This window comes from Carcharhinus amblyrhynchos, chromosome 20, assembly GCF_965287045.1.
Source record: "Carcharhinus amblyrhynchos chromosome 20, sCarAmb.v2.hapA, whole genome shotgun sequence".
NCBI classification, from domain to species: Eukaryota; Metazoa; Chordata; class Chondrichthyes; order Carcharhiniformes; family Carcharhinidae; genus Carcharhinus; species Carcharhinus amblyrhynchos.
Genome location: NC_137343.1, coordinates 8,720,887 through 8,736,439, shown reverse-complemented (window position 1 = coordinate 8,736,439; position 15,553 = coordinate 8,720,887). Strand labels below are relative to the sequence as shown.

Genomic DNA, 15,553 nt, shown 5'->3' with positions numbered 1-15,553 from the left:
CCCACAGTATTAATGATTTAAGTTGATTTGAGTCCAGACTAAGCCACAAATGGCCTCAGCAACCTTGAGGGGATTAGGAGAGATGGCTATGAATCTATTCTTGATAACCATCATTGCTGAACATATACGTCAGAGGACAGGATCAAATTTTCTTTCCACTATAGCTTGTTAACTTATCAGGGTTAGTGGGAACTGCTGCAATATGAACTGACTGTAGAACTGTACCCACTGTTTGTTCATTTTTCCATCTTGGTCAAAAAATGTTTAGTCGTTATAATTTATTAATAGCACCAAACTGAAATAGTTAGCCCTATTTCTCCATCTTTCAATCTGCCTCCAGGGCAGTAATTGATACTACTAATCTGCCCAACAAGTAGGAATAGTCTCTGCTCAGTGCTGAAATCAATCCTAACCTCAATTACACAATTGTGGATCAAGAATACACTCTTCATATTTTGGCTAAGATCAAGCCTGAGACAAGGCGTGATGTTTTATCTATCAGCTGGGATCTGGTGTCTTGTGGGGACCATGAATTGGATTCAAATGGAACTTGATTTTTGTAGCAAGCGTGGAAGAGATCTGGATTTGTCCAGCCCACTGAGCATTGGCTTTGTAACTTCAAAGATGGAATAAAAGTTTAAACAATTTAAAAAAAATCACCAAAATTGGTGGAAAGGCAAATTGTGCAGAGGGTGGTGAGAGTCTACAGAAGGATCTAGATAGGCTGGGCAAATGGGCCAGAAAATGGCAAATGGAATTTAATGTTGGCAAGTGCGAGGTGGTCCACTTTAGCAGGAAATATGGTAGGAAGGATTATTACTTACGTGGAGAAAAACTGCAGCAGGCGACGGTGCAGAGGGACCTTGGGGTCCTTGTGCATGAGTCGCAAAAACCCAGCTTGCAGGTGGTCAGGAAGGCAAATGGGATGCTGGCCTTCATAGTGAGGGGGATTGAGTATAAAAGTAGGGAGGTCTTGCTGCAGCTGTATAGGGCATTGGTGAGGCCGCAGCTGGAGTACTGTGTGCAGTTTTGGGTGCCGTACTTATGCAAGGATATTTTGGCCCTGGAGGGAGTGCAGAGGAGGTTTACTAGGCTGATGCTGGAGTTGAGCTATGAGGAGAGGCTGAATAAATTAGACTTGTACTCGTTAGAGTTTAGAAGAATGAGGGGAGATCTCATTGAGACGTATAAGATGATGAATGGGATGGATAGGATAGAGGTGGAGAGACTCTTCCCGCTCAGAAAGAATAGTAGGACTAGGGGGCACAGCCTCAAGATAAGGGGGGGGGGCGGTTTAGAACAGAGTTGAGGAAGAACTTCTTCACTCAAAGGGTGGTGAATCTCTGGAATTCTCTGCCCGTTGAAGTGGTGGAGGCTACCTTGCTAAATATTTTTAAGACGCGGGTTGATGGGTTTTTGATGAGGGGATTAAGGGTTATGGGGAGAGGGCGGGAATGTGGAACTGAGCCACGACAGATCAGCCATGATCTTATTGAATGGCAGGGCAGGCTCGAAGGGCTAGCTGGCCTACTCCTGCTCCTATTTATGTTCTTACAAAAGCCTATTTAGTTGGCATTTCCAATTTCATGTAGGCTCTTCAAAGACAGGCATCTACTAACACTTCATTCTGAATTTCACTTCATGACTAATTTGGACAGGGTCTGAGACAAAATGCAAAGTCCCAAAGACAAGATTGTAGACAAGTGCAAATTTTATATCTCAATTTAAAAAAGTTGAACCTTTGAGACATTAACACATTATCCAGATTTAGATATTTTACCATCTTACCACTAGTGCAGCACTACTAGGGGAATAAAAATAGTACATTTATCACTGTCAATGAAGTCTTACATAATACACAAGTCAGTAATCAAAACCAGAATTCTACAACTAGACTTAATGCACTTGCAGACTATTTGACCTCAGTTCAGCCCAACTTTGTAAGCAGAGTGAAACTTGAAAAACTCTTCAAATGAGATAACATGACCATACATTTTCAATACCCAGGAATTTCCATAAGCAAGTTACAGCACAACAAAAAAATTCCATGCATCCTTTGAAATTAAAACATGCAACATTACTTGTTCACGTGAAGATTGAGGGTAGTGAATCTTTGGAATTCTTTACCCCCAAAAATGTGGATGCTCAATCAACACTGTCAGGGAATCAAGGAATTTGTGGGACAGGAGGAAAATGAGGTGAAACCCAAGATCTGCTTGATCATACTGAATGGCAGAGTAGGCTTGATTGGCCATAGGTCTAATCCTGATGGAATTTATGACCCATGTACTTTGCTCAAGTGTCCCAATATACCCTTAAGAGCTACATCACCCTTGGTGAGTCTGTAATAGGAAAACAGAATCCTACTGAGAGGTTTTAAAAAGATTTGAAAGTGATTAGGTTCGCAAGTCAGTTTTACAGCACTGAAAGAGACCCTTCGGTCCATCGAGTCTGCACCAGCTATCAAGCACCTACTGTATCGTGAGGGGTGGCGAAAGGCAATCGGTGTATTTAACAATGAGCAAAGGGAAGGCTCAAGCCAAACATCATAACTTCGAGCGGCTCAATTACCATTTGTTCTACTTGACTGAATAGCAAAGGATTCTGACAGTCAGTTAGAAGTTCGACCATCTTGTAAGCCATCGATCAATAGTCATTGCGACAAACATGGTCCTACTCATGCGGGCGGGAAGAGATGTCAGGGTAGCCAGGAAACAACCTTAATTGAAGTGTACCGACTATCTAATGCCAACATTGTAAACTCGGTTGAGAGTTCAAAAACGGGAAAGTAAACATCTCAGGTACGTTACTACTTTTCGTTTAAAATAGTGACAGAGCAACATAGTCTGAGGGATCATCATATAATCTTGGAAGCGGTTTAAACTTCAGGCAAAAAATGAAGTTTTTAAAATGGAACAGATTTAAATCCCTGCCCTATCACAATCTCAACGCTCAATGCCGCAATTGGAGGGGAATGTTAAAAATCAAGATGCAGATAGTAGAATAGAACGAAGCTCCCTGCACTACATCAACTAGAAGCTGTGAAGAGCCTTAAATTGCCGCAAAACTAATAGAAACTACTAATTAAGCAAATGCGACAACGTTCATAAACTGGGAGAAAATCTGTAGATTCACCAAGTGTTTTCACGTACTGAACCCACTTATACTTCAATCTAGCTAACATAATGGTGTTGTGAAGCAGTGTTTCACTTTAAAACATCAAAGCATCAACACGCATTAAAGCATCAAACATCTTGAGTAAACAAGTTTATTGCACCGACAGAACGTGTTCCCACTGCAGTGATTTTTTGGATAGCAAAAAGGGAGACTGACCATTCCAATGGAAGATTTTAAAAAGGAGGCGGCGCTGTCATTCCATTCATTCAATTACAAAAATCTTAGCACCCTAGGGTGGGGAGCAGAGAATTAGGGGAGAGGAGAAGGTAAATACTATCCATCCCACATATGAAAAAAGGTTGTTTTTCCACCATTCAACTCAACTCCAGACACCCCCCCCCCACAAGGCTGGATAGATGGATATCCCCCCGCCCCCATCCCTGGTCTTTCCCACACCATTTACAGTCGTTTGTTTATAAAACAGCACCTAGTGAGGCTTCTCCTGGTCGAAGAACTCCCCCAACCCAGTGAGGCTCCCCGTGGCTGAACAGCCCAAGGGGAATGGGTGATTAAAATGGATGGCGAGGGATACCCGAATCCCTCACACAGGTTTATTGGAGGGAAAAAAAAGGGACAATTCCAACCTCACTCCCCAAATTCCTAGCTTCAGGCTTTCCCCACAGCTAGGCCGCGGTTGCTTAACAACCAGCTCCGGGTGAGGGTGAGGGAGAGGGGCTTCCTCCCCCCCCAATTAACCCCCATATTAAACCACCCCCCCTTTTCCCTTAAATAATGAAAGATTTAATTCGCATGGGTCACTCCTTTACCTGCAGGTGCTCCTGGAAGCGGATGGGGAGTATCTGAGTCATGTTTGCAGTCAGTGCAGGTAACAGAGGGGGGGAATGAGAAGTATTTCAAGCTGCCGGCTGCCTCTCACTGTGGCCCCCCTGCTGCTCCTCCCGAGCTTGGCTAGACCTACTGCGCATGCGACTCTTACTCCCCTTTTCCCCGCCCCCTCATACGTCAGTCAAGATTGACAACGCGAATTGTCCAATCATCGCCTCCTCTTTCCTTCATTGTATTAATTGACAGATGCCCATCGGGCCAATCGACGCGCCGCGTTCCCGCCCCAGAGCCCGCCCATCCCGCCTGCTCCCCGCCTCCGTCCCCGCCCAGCCATGTCACTCATATTGATTGACAGCCCACGCGCAGCCAATCACGGTCGCCCCCTCCCGATCTCCGCCCTCATCATGCGTCACTCGGATTGATTGACAGCTAAAGTTGACCATTCGTAGCGCCGGTGCCCAACGCCGGGCCCGCCCACTCCACCTGCTCACTTTCTTTCGTCCCCGCCCATCATACATCACTCACATTGATTGACAGCTGGTTCCCACCAATGGTAGTGCCGTCTTCCCGTCACCGGGCCCGCCCACTTTACCTGCTCCCTCCCTTCCTTCCCCCCGCCCTTCGCACGAATTGACAACCTGGGTTAGCCAATCATAGATCCCTCTTCTTTGTGGTCCGGCCCCCTTCCTCCCAGGTCTCCGCCCACCTACCACATCACTCAGAACGATTGACAGCAAACCTCGGCCAATCGCAGTGCCGATTCCTCCAGCGGACCCCGCCCTCCGCTCTCCGGCCTGGACCAACCGGTGCGCAGAGGAGGTGGGACCAGGCGTCAGGAATTTCAATCACGTGGCCCGGCTGTCCTGCCTGTTTACCTACTGAACCTGCTGCCTCCGCCGGCGTTACATAGTCCCCCCACACATCAGAGGCGTATGCAAAGAAATAGAACATTCTTGTACCATCCTTTTAGGAAACATTTATATTCTCGAGGTGTACGATTTTTCTAGATCTATGTTTTTATTAACCCGAAGTTGTTTCAGTTGCTTATGTTATTTACATGTTTGTGTCCCTCCGCCTGCTGCAGACTGCTACATCATGTCATGTGACCATGGGGCTCCCTGAACATCCCTAATCCCAGGATGATACAGCAGGATTTTCACTTAAAGTTACAGTGTCAATCTGCTGAGTTCAATATGCAATATTAAACTCCATAGAAAGGGAGCACACATTTCAATATAAACAGCAATAAAAACAACAAATTCCAAGTATTTGATTTCAATTTGATTTGATTTATTATTGTCACGGAAGGTTAGGGTGCACGGAGTTGGGGGTAAGGTGTTAGCGCGGATAGAGGATTGGTTGTCTAATAGGAAGCAGGGAGTTGGTATCAATGGGTGCTATTCTGGTTGGCAGTTGGTGACCAGTGGAGTGCCGCAGGGATCGGTGCTGGGGCTTCAACTGTTTACCATTCACTATAGGTGATCTGGAGGAGGGGGCTGAGTGAAGGGTGACGAAATTTGCTGATGACACGAAGATGAGTGGAAAAGCAAATTGCGTGGAGGGTGTGGAAAGTCTGCAGAGAGATCTGGATAGGCTGAGCGAGTGGGCGAGGACCTGGCAGATGGAGTATAATGTTAGCAAGTGCGAGGTTATCCACTTTGGTAGGAATAATAGTAGGAGGGATTATTATTTAAAAGGCGAAAAGCTGCAGTATGCTACGGTGTAGTAGGAAGTTATGGGGCTGGGGGAGATTGAAGAGATAGGGAGGGATGTGGCTATGCAGCAAATTAAAAATAGGAATGAGAATTTTACAGTTGATTTAACCGGCACCCAATGTAGGGCAGCAAGTAGGGGGTTGATAGGTGAGCAAGTTCTGGATAACCTCCAGTTTACAGAGGATAGAATGTGGGAAACCAGCCAGGATGGTTGGGATGGTTAGGTCTCAAAGTAACAAAGGCATTGATGAAGGCTTCAACAGCAGATGAGCTGATCAGGGCCGTACCTGGGTGATGTTAAAGAGGTGGAGCCAGGTGATGGCCTTGACATGTGGTAGGATGCTCACCTCTGGGTCAACTATCACACCAAGGTTGCGAACAGTCTCCGACAGATGCTAAGGAGAGGGGTGGAGTTGGGTGGCAAGGGAATGAAGGTTGTAGTAGGGCCCGAAGATAATGGTTTCAGCCAGAGGCTGCAGTCCCTCAATGCATCACAGACAGTTGGTCATGTGGCTACAATGTGACATTGTCATCCCGAACAGTGCATTTACAAAGCAGGACTGGACTTGCAAATCCACCAATCAATTAATCTGCAATTTGATTAAATCCAGCAATTTCATAGCTCATAGAGCTTGTGACAAGTTCAGTTTCAGTTGAACAATCATTTGGAACGCTCCAAATTCCCATCCAACCACAGGTAGGAAATGAATTGGGAGGTAAGTGGGATATTGAGCAATAACATTCTGAGATCAGGTCTGGGAGTGGATTCATTGTTGGATTAGACTGGGCAGGTATTGTTTCAGAAGTGGGGGAGAGGGGGGTGCAGGGGAGTGGTGGGAGGGGGGTAGGAGTGTGAGGCTTTGTCCTGGCAAATCAGTAAAACAAATTAACATGGCGATTCAAAATGAATAGATATCCTGATGCCTTGGCCACGATGGCTGTGTGACCCTCTTCCTCTGATCCAAATCAACCCAACCAAATCCAAGTTCCTTTCTAAGTGTGGACGTTTGAAAATCTAGACTAAACCCATAAACATACGATGCAGAAACTATCTCTGGCTTTCCGCTCTAATATCAGACTTTATGCACAAGCCTCAATGTGACCCTGAAGAGGAGAATCTTGTAATCTAGAGGTTGCTGTGGAGATCAGTCCCAAAATGTGTAGGTTAGGTGAATTGGCCACATTAAATTGCTCCTTAGTGTCCCAGGATGTGTAGGTTAGGTGGATTGGCCATGTTAAATTGCCCTTTATTGTACCAAAATGTGTAAGTTATGAGAATTGGCCACGTTAAATGCACGAGGTTACAGTTAAAGGATGGAGGGAAGGACCTGGGTGAAATGCTGTTTTGGAGTGTCAGTGCAACTCGATGGGCTGAATGGCCTCTTTCTGCATGGTAGGGATTCTATAAGAAAACAATACTGGGTTTACTTAGTGTAATAGTGGGTGGGCCATGGCCCCTGTTGGAGCAGTTTATCTCAGTAAGGGCTGCTCTCGGTTTTGAACATACCTGGTTCAAACAGGGAGGAAGCATCGCGACATAACAACTCTTTCCTTTCTGTCAATGGAGGTGAGACTGTCAGGGACCACTGACTGTGTTGGAACAAGTGAGGGAATTGAATATTTGGTACCATTGTTCCTATCATTTTATTTCACATTATTTAAATCATTTACTTTGGTCTGGAATGCCTGCAACTTATGTAACGTAGAAACTGGAAGCAGGGGTAGGCCATTTGGCCCTTCGAGCCTGCTCTGTCATCCATCTCGATCATGGCTGATCATCAAATTCAACATCCTGATTTCTCACTTCCCCCCATATCCCTGATTTCTTTAGCCCCAAGAGCTATATCTAATTTCGTCTTGAAGTCACGCAACGTTTTGGCCTCAACTACTTTCTGTGGTAAATAATTCCACACATTCACCACTCTCTGGGTGAAGAAATTTCTCTTCACCTCAGTTCGAAAAGGTTTACCCCTTATCCTCAAACTATGACCCCTAGTTCTGGATTCACCCACCATCAGGAACGTTCTTTCGGAATCTACCCTGTTAGACAGAGGTCTCTCCCAGAATTCCCCATCAGATTTATTAGTGACTGTAATTTTTAATGGCTTCTTGTTCAAGTCTCCGCAGCGAATGGAAATATCTGTGCAGCACAAGACACAAACAGTTGTAATTCGCCCCGCTTGTGAACAGAACTCCCGCTCACCTGATGAAGGAGCAGCGCTCTGAAAGCTCCTGGCCTGTGTTACCAAATAAACCTGTTGGACTTTAACCTGGTGTTGTGAGACTTCCTACTACATGTGAGTCCAGAGCCACAGCAAAATGGTTGACCCTCAACTGCCCTCCAGGGGCAATTAGGGATGGGCGATAAATGCTGGCCCAGCCAACGATGCCCGTGTCCCACAAATGAACTTAAAAAAAGCAGGGGAGTTGTCTCTGGTGAGCTGGCTCGTTGGGTGGCACAGTGGGTTAGCACTGCTGCCTCACAGTGCCAGGGACCCGGATTCCATTCCCATCTTGGGTCACTGTCTGTGTGGAACTTACACATTCTCCCCGTGTCTGCGTGGGTTTCCTCCGGGTGCTCCGGTTTCCTCCCACAGTCTGAAAGATGTACTGGTTAGCTGTATTGGCCGTGCTAAATTCTCCCTTACTGTACCCCAACAGGAGTGTGGCGGCTAGGGGATTTTCACAGTAACTCCATTGCAGTGTTAACGTAAGCCTATTTGTGACTAATAGATAAACTTTAAAACTTTACTTTTAGTATTTATCCCCCAACCGACATCAGTAAAATAGATGCTGTGATCATTGTCACACTGCTGTTTGTATTGGCACTTCCTCAGTAGGACTGCCGATCTAAATTACGGGGTTGATCCTCTGGAGTGCGCTTTGTACCCAGAAATACTCGACGCGGAAATGAGAGGTCTAGCAGCGGAGCTAAGACTGACAGCAGACACTGTTGTGCCAGACAGTGTTTGGGTCTAAGCAGTGATGATCTGATATATCCATCATATAGTCTGTAATTAGTCCCATAACCTAATCCTGGGGCAGGAAGTGAGTGGACGGCCCAATGATGGGATGCATTCGTCATCTTTACTTTTGTGCCATCGTGTCACCAGCAAGCCTTAATTAAATTATCATCCCATAACACACCACAGACCCACTATTATTCCATTATTCAACAAACTCAGCTAAACTGCGATGCCTGTGTGATCGGTGTCCTGGTTTCGAGACAGTTGGAAGGTTGCAAAGAAAGAAATGTTGAAACATTTACAGCATGGAGGGAGGCAATTTATTGTAGAGATATACAGCACGGAAACAGGCCCTTCGGCCCAACCTGTCCATGCTGACCAGGTTTCCTAAACAGAACTGGTCCCATTTTCCTGTGTTTGGCCCATATCCCCGTAAACCTTTCCCATCCATATTTCATCCCATCCGAATGCCTTTTAAATGTTGTATCTGTACCCTCCTCTACCACCTCCTCTGGCAGCTCATTCCATCTACACATCCCCCTCTGTGAGAAACAGTTGCCCCTCAGATCCCGTTTAAATCTTTTCCCTCTCAACTTACACCTATCCCTTCTAGTTTTGGACTTCCCCTTACCCTGGAGAAGAGATCTTGACTATTCACCTTATCGATGCCCCTTATGATTTTGTAAACCTCTATAAGGTCACCCCTCATCCTCTTGTGCTCCAGGGAAAAAAGTCCCAGCCTATCCAGCCTCCCCTCATAATTCAAACCTTCCAGTCCCGGTAATACCCTTGTAGATCTTTTTTTGCATCTTTTCCAGTTTAGTAGGGTGACCAGAATTGTACACAGTGCAGGTTACGTGCATTGGCCATGCTAAATTCACCCTCAGTGTACCCGAACAGGCACCGGAGTGTGGCAACTAGGGGTTTTCACAGCAACTTCATTGCAGTGTGGGGCAGCATGGTGTCACTGACTTGAGGCTTGTGCTACCAAATAAACCTGCTGGACTTTAACCTGATGTTGTGAGACTTCTTGCTGTGCTTAACCCAGTCCAACGCTGGCATCTCCACATCATGGTCACATGTAAGCCAGACCAGGTAAGGACAGCAGATTCCCTTCCCTAAAGGACATCAGTGAACCAATTGGTTTTTCCCACGTGAGGCTGCATGTTCTCCCCGTGTCAGCGTGGGTTTCCTCCCACAGTACAAAGATGTGTGAGTTGGGTGGATTGGTGCTAAATTGCTCCTAGGTGTCAGGGGGACTCGCTAGGGTAAATACATGGGTTTATGGGGATAAGGTCTGGGTAGGATTGTAGTCGGTGCAGGCTTGATGGGCCGAATGGCCTCCTTCTGATTCTATGATTAATGTGAGCCAACTTGTGACACTAATAAATAAAACTGAAAGGCTAGGGATGCTGAAACTTTCAAGGCTTAGTCTTTTTGTAGGGTGAAGGTATCAAAGATAGTCAAAATGGAGATGAGCTCCTGCTGAGCCAAGATCTAACTGAATAGGTTTGAGGGGCTGAATGGCCTCCTGCTCCAATGTTATTTCACTGCTGTGCGCCTGTGTTGCTGCCATCAAAGATACAGTCTGCCATCTACTGGCTGTATGATGCACTGCAGCCAGTCTACAATGGACAATCAACATCTGTACAAACAGCGGGATAATGCCAGCCCCCTGGTTGTGTGAATGGTTTTAAATATGATGGTCCGATTGTTTTCACAGAAGCACCAGCTTGACTCTGGTTCCGGAAGCTTAAACAGCCGCACCATTCTCTAGTTAAAGATATACTACGATCATTGTTAATCCCAGCTGGCTGATCAGTATTAAATATATTGGAAAAACCCAACACTCTGAAGATGCTACAAATCTGAAGTGAGGGTGTTGGGAACACTCAGCAGAATAAGAAGTCTCACAAAGCCAGGGTAAACTCCAACAGGTTCTTTAGCCTGGTGTTGTGAGACTTCTTACTGTGTTTACCCCAGTCCAACCCCGGCATCTCCACATCAACACTCAGACAGCATCTGTGGAGAGAGAAACGGTGTTAATGTTGTAGGTGTTTGTCACAGGGTAATGTCACTGGGCCAGTAATCCAATAGACCCCAGGCTGATGCTCTGGGGACACGGGTTCAAACCCCACCGCAGCAGCTGGTGGAATTTAAATTCAGCCAATTAATCTAGAATTGCAAAGTGATTCTCATTAACTCTGACCATGGAACTTCCATCAATTGCTGTAAAGACCCAACTGGTTCACTAATGTCCTTTAGTGAAGGAAATCTGCCGTCCTTGCCTGGTCTGGCCTTCACGTGACTCCAGAGCCACAGCCACATGGCTGATTCTTGTCATAGAATCATAGAGCCTTACAGGGCCAAAGGAGGCCATTCGGCCCATCGAGTCTGCACCATTCACAACCCCACCCAGGACCTATTCCCATAACCCCATGCATTTACCCTAGCTAGTATCCCTGACACTATGGGTCAATTTAGCATTGCCAATCCACCCTAACCTGCACATCTTTGGACTGTGGGAGGAAACCGGAGCACCCGGAGGAAACTCACGCGGACACAGGGAGAACTCCACACAGATAGTCACCTAAGCTGGGAATTGAACCCAGGTCCCTGGCGCCGTGAGGCAGCAGTGCTAACCACTGTGCCGCCCCTCAGGTTTGCATTTGCCTGCGGCTGTTACCCAAGGCTGCACATCAACTGTTCTTGTCTTTTACACCGTTTTGTGATTGTGAGCGACAGCGCAGGCAGTGGCCAGGATCAAAAATGGCACTGCCCATATCATCACGCCTTTGGTTTAGGCCGTCCCCTTTCATTCCCATCTGTCACTCACAGGGAGGGACTGGATTTTCCAGGCCCCACTCGAGGTCATGCCTCAGGCAGTGAGTTTGGTCTGAGTGGGGAGGCAGGCTGACCGAGGAGCAGGGGATGAGGATGGAGGTGAGAAGGAGGAGGCTGGGTTTGAGGAGGAGGATGGAGTGAAACATCCACAAAAGCAGCGGTAGGCCATTTGGCCCTTCGAGCCTGCTCCACCATTCATTTTGATCATGGCTAATCATCGAATTCAATATCCTGAACCCCTCTTCCTCCACATCCCCTGATCCCTTTCCCCCAAGAGCTATATCTAATTTCTTCTTGAAATCACACAATGTTTTGGCTTCCTCAATTCTAAAAAGTTTACCCTTTATCCTCAAACTATGACTCCTAGTTCTGGACTCTCCCCACCATCGGGAACACTCTTTCTGAATCTAACCCTGTCTAACCCTGTTGGAATTTTATAAGTTTCTATGAGATCCCCTCTCACTCTCCTAAACTCCGGTGAATATAATCCTAAGCGACTTAGTCTCTCCTCATATGACAGAGCTGCCATCCCAGGACCTAGTAAACCTTCGCTGTGCTCCCTCTATAGCAAGGACTTCCTTCCTCAGTTAAGACACCAAAGTTGCGCACAATATTCCAAGTGTGGCCTCACCAACACCCTGTACAATTGCAGCAAAACACCGCTATCCCGATACTCAAATCCTCTCGCCATGAAGGCCGACATACCATTTGCCTTCTTTACTGCCTGCTGTACCCACACGCTTACTTTCAGCGACTAATGCACGAGGACACCAAGGTCTCACTGGGTATCCGCCTCTCTCAATTTACACCCATTCAAATAATAATCTGTTTTCTTATTATTGCTACCAAGATGGATAATCTCAAATTTATTCACATTATACTGCATCTGCCATCCATATGTCCAAGTCACACTGAAGCTTCTCTGCATTGTCCTCACAGCTCACCCCCGCCAACCCATCTGCAAATTTGGAGATAATATATTCAGTTCCGTCTTCCAAATTATCGCTATATAATGTGAACAGTTGGTAGGAAGAGGAGGACGGAGTGAAGGAGGAAGGGGTTGAGGAGAAGGAGGTGGGGTGAGGAGGAGGAGGGGATGGGGTGAGGGGGAAGGGAGGGAGTGAGGAGAGGGGAGGGGGTCAGGGGGATGGGAGGAGGTCAGGGGGAGGGGATGGAGTGAGGGGGATGGGGTGAGGAGGAGGGGATGGGGTGAGGGGGAGGGGATGGGGTGAAGGGGAGGGAAGCGGGGAGGAGGGGGAGGATGTGGATGAGGGGGATGTCATCGCGTGAGGACGTGCTGATGTCACTGCTACATGCGCGGGGAGTATTGGCGGGCTGTGGAGCGCCGCCATTGCGTTTCTGCCCACGCACCAACGCTGCCCATGTGCTGACTGAGCGAAACTGGAGCCCGTGGGAATCAGGTGGAAATTTTCCCGCTGGTCGGGGTTATTCCAGGCACAAAGGAAGATGGCCTTGGTGGTTGGAGGTCAATCATCTCATTCCCAGGACATCACTGCAGGAGTTCCTCAGGTTAGTATCCAAGGCCCAACTACCTTCAGCTGCTTCATCAATAACCTTCTCTCCATAGAGTCAGAGTTCGGGATGTTTGCTGACAATCACACAATGTTCACGGCTTATCAGATATTGCAATAGTCTGTACCCATGTGCAACAAGACCTGGAGGCACTCAGGCTTGGTTAGAAAGTGGCAAAACCCATCTGTGCCACGCAACGGGCTGAATCTTACATGTCCCTGGGCGGGTATGTTTCCCATGGGTACAACACATAGAATGGGATGGGTGCCCATCCCACCATCTTCCCATCCAGCCCCGAGATCACCCCTCTAATATGGAGGTGGCGCCAGGTGCCAAGATCGCCACCGTGGTTTCCGGGTGCCCTTGTACTGTTCCAGCCAATGTTATTAGCGTACACTCACGGCCAGGAACATCTTCATGTGGAAACTTCAGTTGGACCTGAACCTCCACCAAGTGGAGGGAAAGCAGTGGGCAGGATTCTCCAAGAGGGTAGGTACTTAAATTTATCGTCACCACCAATAATTGCTTTTGGAAAATAAGAAGAATTCCAAAATCTCAGTTTTTTACTAAAAGAATGAAGACACAAGATTCCACAGTTTAAAACAAAAGAAGATAAGAATCAAACAAAGCAAACACCACATACTATCTTAGATAATCTCCTGTGCTCTAATATCCAGAGTCAACATAAGCTAAACATGAATTAATAGGCAAATTGAGGGTAATTTTAAATGATAAATTATATATTAAAAGGCAGATATGGCAGCACAATGGTTAGCAGTGCTGCCTGACAGTGCCAGGGACCCGGGTTCAATTCCCGGCTTGAGTCACCATCTGTGTGGAGTTTGCACGTTCTCCCCATGTCTGCATGGGTTTCCTCTGGGTGCTCCAGTTTCCTCCCACAGTCCAGAGATGTGGAGGTTAGGTGCATTTGTCATGCTAAATTCTCCTTCAAAGTACCCAAACAGGTGCCATAGTGTGGCGACTTGGGGATTTTCAGAGTATCTTCATTGCAGTGTTAATGTAAACCTACTTGTGTGCCGAAGAAGCAAATCCGTGTGTTCCCCGACCGGAAACAATGGATGAACAGGGATATCCACTGCTTGCCGAAGTCCAGGTCTGAGGCGTTCAAGTCAGGCGACACTGACCTGTACAAGAAAGCCAGATACGATCCATCAAAGATGCCAAGAGACAATACCGGACCAAGCTAGAGTGCCAGGCTAGGCACACCGATCCCCGCCAACTATGGCAAGGTCTACAAGACGTAACAGGCTACAAGATGAAGGCATGTAAAATCACCGGCGACAACACACCCCTCTCTGGTGAACTTAATGCATTCTACACCCACTTCGAGCAAGAAGTCAGCAAGAGTATACCCTCCATCCTGGAAGCCCCAGATGAACCTGTATCTCAGACCAGCTTTCTCAAACACCAACCCGTGGAAAGCGAGTGGTCCGGGTGAGGACTCAGATCCTGTGCGGATCAGCTGCTGGGGGTGTTCGCAGACACCTTCAACCTCTCTACAACAATCTGAGGTCCCTGTCTGCTTCAAGAAGATGACCATCATCCAGGTACCTAAGAAAAACCAGGCAGCGTGTCTTAATGACTATCGGCCGGTGACTCTGACATCCATCATTATGAAGTGCTTTGAAAGGTTAGTTATGGCACGAATCAATTCCCCCCTCCTGGGTCACGTGGATTCACTACAGTTTGCCTATCGCAGTAATAGGTCCACAACAGATGCCATCTCCCTGGCCCTACACTCAACCCTGGAACACCTAGATAACAAGGACATCTGTGTCATACTCCTATTTATTGACTACAGCTCAACCTTCAACACCATTATTCCCACAAAACTCATCTCCAAACTGTGTGGCCTGTGCCTGGGCACATCCCTCTGTGACTGGCTCCTGAACTTCCTAACTCACAGACCGCAATCAGTAAGGACACGTAACAACATCTCCTCCCTGATCATCCTCAACACCGGTGCCCCACAAGGCTATGTCCTCAGCCCCCTACTCTACTCCTTATACACTTTTGACTGTATGGTCAAATTCCCCTCCAATTTGACTTTCAAGTTTGCTGACAACACCACCTTGGTGGGTCAGATCTCAAACAATGACAAAACAGAGTACAAGAATGAGATAGAGAATCTGATCAATTGGTGCAATGACAATAATCTCTCCCTCAATATCAACAAAATGAAGGAGATTGTCATCAACTTCAGGAAGCGTAAAGGAGAACATGCCCCTTTCTACGTCAACGGGGCCAAAGTAGAAAGGATCAAGAGCTTCAAGTTTTCAGCGTCCAGATCACCAATAACCTGTCCTGGTCCCCTCATGCCGACACCATAGTTAAGGAAGCCCACCAACACCTCTACCTTCTCAGAAGACTAAGGAAATTTGGCATGTTAGCGTATCACAGCTTGGTATGGGCTCCTGCTCTGCCCAAGACTGCAAGATACAACAAAATGTCGTGAACATAGCCCAATCCATTACCCAAACCAGCCTTCCATCCATTGACTCTGTCTACACT

The 15,553-nt window shown here is 47.0% G+C and overlaps 1 protein-coding gene across 3 annotated transcripts in view; it reads right to left on the bottom strand.

Annotated features, from left to right (window-relative positions):
* Window positions 1-4,075, bottom strand: part of cltcl1 (clathrin, heavy chain-like 1) — a 60,831-nt gene extending 56,756 nt beyond the window's left edge. For all 3 annotated transcript variants that reach the window (XM_080208067.1, XM_080208068.1, XM_080208069.1), the window contains exon 1: window positions 3,945-4,075. In XM_080208067.1, coding sequence (XP_080064193.1) covers window positions 3,945-3,986 — 42 coding nt within the window. In that variant the 5' untranslated portion in view covers window positions 3,987-4,075. The remainder of the gene's footprint in view (window positions 1-3,944) is intronic.
* Window positions 4,076-15,553: the final 11,478 nt, after the last annotated feature.